The sequence below is a fragment of the Emydura macquarii genome, unplaced genomic scaffold, assembly GCF_026122565.2.
Source record: "Emydura macquarii macquarii isolate MOO-44397 ecotype Brisbane River unplaced genomic scaffold, CSIRO-AGI_Emac_v2 contig_3278, whole genome shotgun sequence".
Taxonomy (NCBI): domain Eukaryota; kingdom Metazoa; phylum Chordata; order Testudines; family Chelidae; genus Emydura; species Emydura macquarii.
In genome coordinates this window covers 290,163-302,198 of record NW_027133415.1, presented here as the reverse complement: position 1 = coordinate 302,198, position 12,036 = coordinate 290,163, and the positions used below count along the sequence as shown (strand labels likewise).

Below are 12,036 nucleotides of genomic sequence, written 5' to 3'. Positions count from 1 at the left end.
GGTATTATTGAATAGCTGGCAGGTTGGGACTCAGTATTTTTAAATTCCAGATATAAAAACATGCTTGTTCTTAAATTGCCTCATACTCATTACATCTGCTTTAGTCTATATCTCCCATTTCATGTCAGGGTTGGCTTTTGCAGTGTCTGGATTATAGCTAGTGGGAGAATAAGGGACAGAAAATTAATCTTCTAGATGTCTTTTCCTAGCTCATTGCAGATTGTTGGTGTCCCATTCTGCTGGGATCTTAGCAATTCTTGAAGTTTGGTTCTTGAACTAAACATCTGTTGAAGTGTAATTGTTTTCTCTGCTATGTGGGCCATGCCCGTGTATAACACATTCCAATTCAAATTCAGTACTACAACTTTCTACCACCCACCTGGTTTCTATTTCCTCGGGGCTCCATGGGAACGATCAGTCTTGGTTTCAGATAGGTGATGTCCCACCCAACATAGTCCCTGACATCACTAGGGTAAAGCGCATGCTTAAATTCTTTGCTGAATTGGGGCCTTAATACCCCAGTTGCATGGACTATTTGCTGGATGGGACATCAGTTTGAAACCAAACACGGCCATTTCTCTAATCTCTCTCATGTAGCTGCTGATGTGGTGGTTTTTTGTTTTGTTTTGGTTCTTTCAAACTCATTCAATGCTGTTCCTTAAACTTGCTTTGGAGTAGCATGATTTACAGCCTTGTCTGAGTGTGTTAGAAGGTAGACTGATGGCTAGTGGCTTCAGTCCGAGTGTGTAGGAGATGATGATCCAGGCTTTAAAGGGCTTTGTGGAATTAGAGGAAGGTCATCCCACTTCTTGACGTTGCTGATTATTTTTAAGACTGTGGGATCATAAGCACGTCAGGAACTTGGCGAGCACCAGTTTGGTAGTGAGAGAGGGTTGTAGGGGTAAGCCAAGGTGCAGCCCCACGTAATCACAAACCTGGCACTGCTGTGTCTGCTGCTTGGCAAGTGTATTGCATACTCTCTGCTGGCTGCACCTTGCCATAGGCAGAGGTGGAAGAGCAAAAATCAATGGATCTTAGCTGGCAAGTGGTTGGAAAGCGCCTGGCTACCGTGTGGGGAGGGGAAGATTTTCCACCAGCAGCACCCTCTAATTATGGGGGGGGGAGAATGAGCAGAAATGAAGTGGGGAGAGGGAGGAAAAAGAAATACTTCGGCTTGGGAAGGAGGGGGTGTGTGTCTACGGAGGACGGCCTTCCTGGGCTCCCCAAAACTGCCCAGACTTCTCACCAAAGAGAGGACCAGGGTGTGAGGATAATGGATCTTCAAGAGTTGAGGGTTTTGGGGTGCAGGCCCGTCTCTAGTTATCATGAAATGTGAAATCTTCCTGCTAGAGGAAAGATGGGTTCTTAGTTTGCCGCACAGCTGGCTTCTCCTAAGGAGACTGTAACTGAAGAACAACAGGTGCCTGCAGTGCAGGATAGTTACAATTGCTTCATTCCTCCGGCATTAAGATCGCAGCTGAGAAATAATACTGTGCCCCCTGCCCCGTGTCAAAGGCATAAACTGCTAAACGCTCCTGCAGGCTTTGAAGGCTGCGGTATTAAAAACAGTCTGGCTAACCTGTTTTTGGGAAGCAAGCACGCTCCCGGTTGCCCTGCTGTGCTCTCTTGTTTTGTCTTTCCAGCTTGTGGAAACATCTTATCAGGTTGGAGACTAGACAGCCCCAGAACTCGAGATCCTGAACTCTTGCAAAATGCGGATTTGCGCATGTGCTTTGTGTCTCGCGCTTTTTTCCACTCTCTGGGAGGAGGGGCACATAACTAAAGCACTGGTATGTGGGCTGTCTTGGAACTAATTTCCTGTGAGTGAAAGTGCATAGTTGGGTAAGCCAAGGTAAGGGTTTGACTTCCTGCTGTACGGTGGATAAAGGTCCCGTTAAGGAATCTTGTCTCGCTTGCTCTGAAAAGCCCTTTCAGACTTCACTATCTGCGTTTTCACGTCTGCCTGTCCTCTGTCGGCCTCTTTTTGCGACTCTTTATTCAGCACACAAGAGCTTTTTGCTTAGGAAGTAAGAATACCCTGGCTAGAAACCTAAGGGGAGAAGTTGGCTGGGCTGGCGTGGTATTACCTGTGTTGCGGTTGTGTACCTTGGAATCCCACTCGTGGACCAGGGCCCTATTGTGCTAGGTGCAGTGCAAACACAGAACAGAGAAAAGTCCCTGTTCTAAAGCGCTTGCATGAAGTAATGACCTTGTCTGAGCAAAGACACGTTTGCTATTCACGGGACGGTTCCCAAGGTGGTGTAAATTGGTATTGATCCACTGACTTCAGTGGAACGAAGCTGACTTAGATCAGCTGAGGATCTGGCCCCAAATGCATGAGCAACTAGGGGGCAGTGGGCTGAAAACACAGGAGGAATTTAAAAAATAAATCAAAACAAAACAGCTTTAAAATGATATTGATTTTGCTCACCCTACTGGTCCTGTGGCCACATCCATGAATGAGGTCACTTCTCAGCCAGAGGCCTCTGAACTACCAACTGTCTCTTTCAATACAGCGCTTTAGAAAGCTTCCACTTGATTTCCGATGAAGCATGCATCCTTATGTGAGCAGACTGACTTTACTGATACTCACACCTGCCTTTTCATTTGTTTAAACCAAGCAATTAAACCGGAGGGGTGTTTTTGATTGGCCGTCTCTGCCTTAGGCTCAGGGGAAAAAGGCCAGCTGTAGATGTGGAACTTTGATGGTTTTATTGTGTTTGAATAATAAATGAAGCCCTGAGGGAAAGAGTCTGATCCACACTTTGGCCTGGAGGTTAGTCCTTCTTAGTTAGGCTTATGCTGCTCATCCCCTGCCCTGTTCATACCCCTAGAAACTGACCTGGCTAGTTTCACAGGCCTTGAGGGGCTGAGTCTTGGTAGCTAAGGCACTGGATGGCAGTTGAGGGTCTTGAATTTAGTTCCTGCTTCTGCCACAATTTTTCTGCATCACCACAGACAAGTAATGTATCATCTGATTTTTCAAAGGTGCTGACCACCAGAAGCTCCTATTTAATGTTGATGAGAGCGATGGGTGCTTGGCAACTCTGCGTGCCTCAGTTTGCCCTCTGTGCAATGGGGGTAAGGCTGACTTGCATGGGGGTTCCTTCACGTGAGAAGTGCGGTGACACTAAGAAGGAAGGCACGTGGGAAACACAGAGCATTCTCTGTAGTCACTAAATTTCAGCAGATGAGTGTTAGTTGTGATATCCGCTTAGACATTGGCTTGATTTGGTCCTTCTTGAACACTGGGATGTCTGTTTGGAAATGTAACATGCTGGCTAAATGAATCATGTCCTGAACAAGTGGCTGGTCCATAGAGAGGACAATAGCCTACTATTGCCAAAAGAGTTACCCCTTTAGCTCCGTTGAGAGAGGCCTGCGTGTTGGTCCTGAAGGTCTCAGTTTCAGTTCCCACTGATGACCCACGATGGGGTCATGTTCTCTTGGGTTCAACACGTCTGCCCCTCACACTGACCCACTGGCTTTTCTACACCTTCCAGATTGACAAATACCTCTATCACATGCGGCTCTCCGAAGAAACCCTCCAGGAGGTCTCTCAGCGCTTCCGAAAGGAGATGGAGAAGGGTCTCGGGTCAGACACCAACCCCACCGCGTCAGTGAAAATGCTGCCTTCGTTTGTGAGGTCCACCCCGGATGGAACAGGTAAAGTGCTGCAAAGAATCACTCGTTCCCAGTGTGACGTGGATGGCTGTGTTGGAGAAGGAATGAGGTCTTCCGTTCCTTATTTGTTCCTCTGTACACACTCTTCCAGATTTTGTCCTCCTGTTGTGTTTGAATTGGGAATTAAGCGCCCGGTTCTCCTCCCATTTGCACAGGCCGTGTAATTCTCTTGTCTTGAAGGGAGTTGCTCCTAATTCACCCTGGTGTGGGCGAGCTGAGAATGCCCATTCGTGCAGGACGGAAGCAGCCGCAGGTATAACATAAGGACCTTCGGTAGCACTTGAAGAGGCAGCTCCCCAACCAGTGCTTTCATGTGGGAATAGAGACGAGTCAGTTGCCAGCAAGCTAACTGAGCTCTTAGTGACACAAGGAAACCTTAGGTCTGCATAATACACACTCACAGCTGAGCCTTTAATTAAACACTTCCTGCCAGCCTATCCTAGATTAGGAGTTCCTAGAGGGTGCTAAAATACTACAATGATGAGCACCAGTATAAGACCCTAGATAGATCCAAACAAACTCCTTCTGGGGGGAGTCATGGCATCTTATACTTTCCCTCTCTGGACAATCACCAGGTTACATTGAAAACTGATTGGCTGATGTAACATACGCCCGAAGGATTCAGGACCAGGAATAAAGAAATCAGCTGGAATTGAGGTTATGAGACGCGTCGGAAAATGTGCTGCTTAGCCGCCTGGCAAAGAGTGCTAGGGATTTGTGAATGTGGAGCAAACTACAGTGATTTGGCTAGGGATGTTGGCGTGCTGGGAAAGGGGCTGCCTTCCCGCAACATCCCAAACACCCCTTACGTATTCTGGAGTTGACTGTAAATAAGATGCAAGGTTCCGCTTTGCACTGAGTGGTTCACAAGTACCAGACAGATTGAAGGACAGCAGCTGGTTCGCTGGGATCCTGGGCAAAGACGGTTCACCTCAATTCTAGGCTGGCCACTGGAGAGAGGAGCAGGCACCTGGCAAAGCATTGTCAATGCTTGATGAAAGGCCTAATTCTTAATTCGACTACATCAGTTTTACGTCAGTGTAGATACAGTAGATTTATTCTGGTGTGAAACTGGTTTAATAGGAGTGAAGAATTAGCCCCATGATTGCCTTAAATAAGAATAATACTGCTTTACAATACTACAATAATACTGAGCTCAGCGGGGGGTGATTTTTTTGTTTGTTCTAGCAACTGAGATACTGCAGTCTTAAAGCAGCTGAGATTTAGGCAGCCTGAACATCTTAGAGCTCAATTCTGCTCTCACTCCGTTAGCTCCAGTGGAGTCACACACACACCCACCCACCCACCCACCCACCACCACCACCATGACGTTGACATCAGCCGAAGTGAGAGCAGGATCTGGCCCTTACTATCAGCTTTGAGCTGCTGCTCTGCGTGTCCACACTGAGGGCCCGATTCAAATCTGTCACTACTATTGAACCGCCTAATTGTTCTGTCACTAGGGTCAAATCCCATCATACATTTCTTAACGAACTATCCCTCCCCACCCTATTTGTTCTCTTTCTTTTGATGATTGATGCTCACATGTTCTGTCCTGTTTAAATATGAATCTCGGTGGGGTGGGGTAGAGACATGTTTACAGCATAGGTTCTGCTCTCGGTACTCCCTGGGTCTTGTGGTTCAAGCATGTGGTCACGGTTTGAGTCTACAAAGCTGAGTTCAGTTCTTTGTTCTGAGAACCCCCACAAGTCAGTTGGCCTTTCTGTAAAATGGGGATATCTCCCTACCTTACAGGGGTGATGCGAAGATACGATATTGAATGTGAGGTGTGCTTTGATACTACAGTGATTGGGACTGTATAAGTGTCTAGATAGAATTGTTTGGCTGTCTAATATTTAACAGGCGTAGCCCTTCCACTTTTTAGAAATAATTATAATCCACTCAATCTTGCTTGGAAACAGACAGATGCATTAAGGCCCTGTGGGAGTTGAGGGTGACCATTACAAAGCACCTTCTCAGGTTGAGTGGAGGACTGTCGATACCTTCTTGAAAGATCAGGTCCCAAATATATTGGCACCTGTTCAAGTGAGATGCTGTTGGACAGTGAAAAAGAATTAAATTCTCAGTTTGTTACAATGCCTTGTAATGTGCGGCTTTGCAGCTCCGGGTCTCCTGAGTTTTAGCATAGAGGGAATTTGTGGTAGGGATAAAGGAGGCTTCCACTGTAGACAAAGACCAATAGTAATTCTCTGATACAGCATTCTTCATCCATAGATCTCAAAGCATGTTACAAAGGCCAGGGAGTGTCATTAATTCTATTTCACAGATGAGGAAACTGAGGCACAGAGTTGGGTCGTGGGAGATTCCGAACTAAAGTCCATGTCTCCTGACTCTCAATCCAATACCCTGTCCACTAGGCTGCACTTTTCCTCTAATGTAATATAGCAAAAGCTAGGTGACTGACCGTGTGCTCTCAGAGCTCTGTGTTTCGCTCATTGTTCAAGTAAATCCTTACTACTCCTCTTGGTAGCCACCACTGTTGCCATCCATTTTTTGCTCCAAATACCGTATGACTAGCTGCCGAGACGTGGCTCTTGAGATGGGTCAGCTGCATCTGAACAAGCAGCTGTTTTTTGTGGCACCTATTTGCCAAAGGAGGGGTTAATTGAGACACTGATTGCAATTGCTCGTGCAGCTTGTCTGGCTTTAACAATGTGATGCAATCCAGAAAATGAATTTAAGGCAAATCAGTGACACATCTGGCTGGAAAGTGCAGTCTGATCTAAATGTGTCTCTCTGCCTTGTGCAATAGATGTTGGGTTTTCCCCCCCAGCACTTGAGGCAATTTACCCTGCACTTGAAAGTGGTGGTGGTATTGGTCCATTTCCTTGTTCCCCAGCTCGCTCACAGTTAAGTGACTTGGGATTTGCTGGCCTGAAATAAGAGGAAGTGTTAGTCAGTAGGGTGCAGCGTTACAGTTTGCATAACCATTTCATGCCACACCTTCGTTATTAAGTGAAATGGCTCTTCAAAGCTATGAACATGTGGCTTGCCCTCAGAAATGCTGCATCTCTTCTGTTCTCCCCAGTTGAACTTCAGTAGTTACTCCTCACCTGCACTGCAGAGTAAGCGAGAGGAGACCCAGTCACTGTGTCCTCTTGCTTGGGCTCTGAGTAAACACAGGTCCCACTGGAAAGAATGGTATGTTCAGTTGCCAGGTTTTAATCTCCAGAGGCTTGATTTATTTTTTAAATACTGTAGGCAGTTCATATCTCTTGCCATCTGGTTGTTTTACTTTCCTTTGAAATCTCTGGTAGCCAGGTTACTGGAATATTTTGCTCCTTTGCTTTGCCCTATGGGATGGAATTCTGAAGTGTGACTTTCATTCTGAAGATGTAATTTCTTCCTGATGTTACATCTTTCCCCATGTTACCATAGACAGACAGTCCATTGCATATACACATCAGCGTAATGCTCACATAGGCGTTACACTAATAAAATATGCAATGGAATGCCTGAATCCCCAGATAGATCAGTGTACTTAGATTGGGGTTTTTCAAAGAAGCCTAAGGAATTTAGATACCCATAGGTGCCTGACACTCTGAGGATCTTCCCTGAAAAGCTCAACCTCAAGGCCAGATTTTTTCCCAAAGTGCTGAGCACTCATAACAACTGAAGGAAGTGGGAGAACTGTGTGATTGCCCCACCGGAAAAAACGAGGTCACGACACATATGGGTTTGAAGGATTTTAAATATATTCTAGTTTATGGAGAATATCTGATCTACATAAAACTTCAGCTCTGGTATTTTACTCCGTACTGATCTTTACACTGATATGAAAGCAATGTTAGGCTACTACTGTAACGGTGCTGACCTAATTTGGCACAAGCGTGTTGAATTTTGGAACACGTACCCTTTTTTTTCTGTCTAGTTCTTTTGCTAGAATCATCTAAACTTTATGAAATATTCACAGCGATATGTTTAGTTGGTGGATCCACAACAATGAGATTGTAACAGGCATAGAAAAGTCACTGAAAAAGCTGTGATGTTCCCCCCACCGTTTGTTTCCATAAAGCACAAAGTCTGGAGCGGCTCCAATTTTTTTTCTCTCTCTCTCTCTCTCTCTCTCTCTCTTTTTTTAAAGCTGACTAAATTGAATATTCCAGATCACTTCCACAAACCTATGTTTCAAAATCAGGGGAGTCTGTCTGCACAATTGTGGAATTCTAAAGTTCTGTGCAAGGGATGCAGTGAGGAGAATGGAGTGAAAACAAATCAAAAGTAAATGTTAAAGCTAAGCAAAATCATCCATTTCCAGAGCTGCTGTCCCAGCACCTGTTTGTTCAGATCAGGTCGAGGACGGTGGAACCCCCAGGATTTCAGTCCCCTTTTTGATTAGGGGCTTCAGTTTTATTTCTTCAAACTAACACAAGTTCAGTATGGGTCATGTCTCTTCTTCCCCACATCCCACTACTCTACAGGATTTCACTCCACAGGCTGCCTGCCTGGAGTCACCGTGAGCTTTTCTTTCCTAGCTGCACCCCTCTGGTTGCAATGTAGATATACCCAGAGTGTCTGTACAGCACCTAGCACAATGTGGCCCTGGTCTCCATTGGGTCCTCCACATACTACCATAAAATGTAAATAATATTGTTTAATTTGCATATCAAAGTCCTAGTTGGAGTAAATGCAGCCGTCCATAAAAACCTCCCTTTCCTACCCCTAAAAAACAAACAGACAAACAAAAAACCCAACAACCCAGAGCACTTTCCTCTTCCCCTAAAACTCTGGGAGTCGGTCTGGATGACCTGTCCCATCCGTAGGACACTTGATGATAACTTGCTGCTATAAGCAGATCTGATAAGCCCCAGGGGTTGCAATCCTCGTGCTGGCATTAACTATAATTACCGTGTCTCACTGTCTCTTATGGCAACAGGTATTGAGTTGCTCCCTGGATGGAAGCTATTTTGGGAAGACCGTGTGTGTTGTACATCCAGTATTACTGACTTGGATGCTGTTGGTGTGCAAGGTGCTGTACAGGACTTAGAGGAAAGCCTAGTCTATGCCCTATGGACTTTTACATTCAAAAGGCCCGATCCTGCCAGATTCTGAGCACCTCCCACAAGGGGCTAAGCACTCTCTATCCTAGTTGAAAATACTTAAAGCCTGGCATCTTTTAAATGGCCCTTCAGGTGTTGTTGCACTGATCACTTGAGAAGAGAGGGAAGTTAGCGCTTTTGGAAATGAAACAAAGGCCTTCTCTGTAACTGGGATCAGCCTGTCTTGAACACAACACAGATGATGGCTTTCCCTGCAGGTTGTCTTGGGGCAGCTACACCAGTTGCCGCCCATGGGTAGTTGAGTCCTAGATACAGACAAGGGCTGTCTTGATGACTGTTGCAAGAGTCAGAGAAACTAACAAGGGGTCCTCCATCTCACCCACTTGACTGCCTTAGTTTTCAGACCCTCTCACCTTGATGCATTAGTGATCTAAGCGACTAACCTACAAACTGGGTAACTCACAATGTGGTGCCAAGTTGGGGGTTTTTTGACTGTCGAATGGGAGCTGTGATTCTTGGGTCCAAATCCCAGCTACGCTCCTGGATGGTTGTGGCCTTGGGCAAGTCCCAGAAGACATCTCTCTCTGCCTCGAGTTTCCCTTTTTGCAAAATGGGGATGAGGATAAATCTGCCTTGCAGAGGGGCTGCGAGTCTTTCTTTATGTTCAAAAATTGCTTTGGTATCTGTGGATGGAAGACATTTGTGCTGTGCCTCTCACCCTACCTAAAATTCAAATGGCTACTTTAGTTTTAAAAAAATCTCATGGCCCCTATTGCAAGCTCGAGGTAGCGGTGTAAGCCGGTGGCTGTTGTGTGCTCATGTTGGAGCAGAACCCAATGTGATTTGCATGGCATAAAGGGTGAAGAGATCATTTCAAATGCAGTTCCCTGCTCTAGGGTGCTCGTCTAAGGCAGCAAGTTGTTGGTCGAGAAGCTGCAGAGCTGTGATCTGGACCCAGGTTTCAAACACCCCCGAGTTCTCAGTTGTGTGGCTCGGGGAGATTTGTTTGGGGTGGGGAGCTTCTCCAGTGCTTGTAATGACCTAACCAGCTTGGCATCTCCTCCTTGCAACATGAGTGTAACTAATTAGGGTGTAGCTAGAGTGCTGCTGTCCGGGCAAAGCTTTCGCTTTCCTAGCCTGCTGAGGAGGAAAAAACGGGATTGGCAGGCGGGTGCTTATGAGAATCCGGCACCTGCTTCCTCCCTCCTTTCCTTGGAGACCAGTCAATGCCTGCCAGCTCCAGGAGTGAGTGATCGGAGCGCAGTCGCTGTCTCTAACCCTGGCGTCCCACGTGGCATTGCACAACTCTTACCACTCAGTCACTGAGCTGGTTCAAGTTTACATCTCTCCAGCACGGTAACTTGGGATCTCTAGTGCCTTGTTGAAGGATGAGTTAGATGAGATTTGAAAGAAATGATCCTCTGGGGTCTGATCTTGGCAAGGTATTAGTTTCCCAGGAGCGCAAAATATTTTGAGAAGAGATTGGGGACCTGGGGGCAGAAAAGGGCAACTGTACAAGAATGAACCATTGTTTTAGTTTCCCAACAGCTCTGATTTTTTCCTCCCCTTTTCCCCCCCACCAGTTCTTGCAATATCAAGCCCATAATCATCCCAGCAGAGCTGAATGCCCTTCAGATTTGGACACTAAAGTGTCTTTTCAGCAGAAGTCATGGAAGACCCCAACTCGTTCAGTGTCATTTGAATACTCATTAACTGCATTTTTTGTTTCAGTTGAGTCCCCTTTCTAAAAGCATCATTGGGCACAGGGCAGTCCCTAGGTACCGTAATACGCCTGGGGTAGCCAGCCCAGCAGATGTAGTATATTCAAAAATGACAGAGTGCTGATAGTGGGCTTTCCCCCTCTTCCTCCCTCCCTCCCCCACCCACAGCTAGATATTTAATGCAGCAGGCTTGGTGTTTCCGCTAGTCATGCTGGCTGTTAAACTTCCTTGCCCTAAACCTAAAGCAGCCGTGGGCCACCGGGGTGACTGGAAAAAAAAAAAAAGTTTTTGACTTTTTTTTAAAAATCGAATTCGCTTCTTGTCTCCTGTGGGAGGTGGGTTCAACTCCGTAACACTTGTGAATCGTTATAAGCTTCCTAAAGCAAATTAATTGAAGGGAGACCGAACTCTGGAGGAACTGTGTGTTGAGTTCTGCTCAACCACGCCAAATTGTGCTGTGTTACCTGAGTCTGTCTCGCCTGCGTCTGTGTTGTAGCTCTCCGCGACCAGTAACCGAAATATGCAGATAAACGCGATCCACTTTCCCTCTCTGCTTGTCGTGCTGGTGGATTACACTGCATTCAAATTGTAGATGATTCATGCTGCTTCACGTCCCTCTGGTGGCAAGGGATTTGGAGACAGCCTTGCGATTTAGGGTTGGATATCTATCTTATGTCATTTTCTCCCCCCCACCCCATCGCTGTAGGATCTGACCATCTCACAATCTTCGATTCTGTCCACCCTTGGAGCTGGGGGTGTGATTCCTAGTTTGAGCAGACACGCTCACGCTAGCTGTCCTCCAAGTAGCAGGCTAAGAATGGTACCGGAGCCGTGGTGGTGCTGGCAGTGGCGGGTGGTGGCACGGGCTAGTCCTGTCACGTACAAACCCGCCTGGAAGCTGGGGATGCACTCGGGACAGCTTGCCTATGCTGCTGCTGGCTGTCACGCATGCTAAGGTGCCAACGCTGGCTTTAGAGGAGAGCTGGCACAAAAATGTCTCTCTCAGCCCCCCAGGTCTAAGCGTAAAGATGGACTATATGCCGTCACAACATCCTTATGAGGCAGAGAAGTGCTCCCCCCCCCCCCCATTTCCCGTCTTGCCCACTGGGATTGTGCTGGTTTTATCCCAGTGTAGGTGAGAGGGGAACGGGACCCTGTGTGGCTGTGGTCCCGTAACGCTTCCAGGGGTGTCCTTCTGTTCTGTCCCTCTGCGATCACTCAGTCTCTCGCGTTTACACCTCAAAATCCTTCTTTAAAAAAGCCCTGTTTTGAAATCGGTCCCCTGAATGGGCAAGAATTCCCCGAGGCAGCTTGTGACGACTCAGCAATTGGCTTCTTAAAGAGGGTGGTTCTGTTCCCAGGCACGCAGCATTTGGGTGAGTTTTAGCCACATTCGCTTTGTTTAGCTGGAAGGGACAAAGCCTCTTGCTTGAAGAATTAGCTTTGAAACTGGATTTGAGTCGTGACTCTCCCGAGATAATGCAGAAAGGTAGTGGGAGAGTCAGGAATTGCATTTAGTCTGCATTTAGGGACTGCAGGATGATTGTACCACTGCCAGCAGTAGCACATCTGGCCTGTGGAAGCAGGCAGTAATATCGGAACTACATTTT

General features: G+C 46.7%; 1 protein-coding gene across 2 annotated transcripts in view; it reads left to right on the top strand.

Moving 5' to 3' along the window:
• Positions 1–12,036, top strand: part of LOC137142877 (hexokinase-2) — a 60,656-nt gene that overhangs the window by 22,579 nt on the left and 26,041 nt on the right. For both annotated transcript variants that reach the window (XM_067532348.1, XM_067532347.1), the window contains one exon: positions 3,504–3,666. In XM_067532348.1, the coding sequence (XP_067388449.1) occupies positions 3,525–3,666 (142 nt within the window). In that variant the 5' untranslated portion in view covers positions 3,504–3,524. The remainder of the gene's footprint in view (positions 1–3,503; positions 3,667–12,036) is intronic.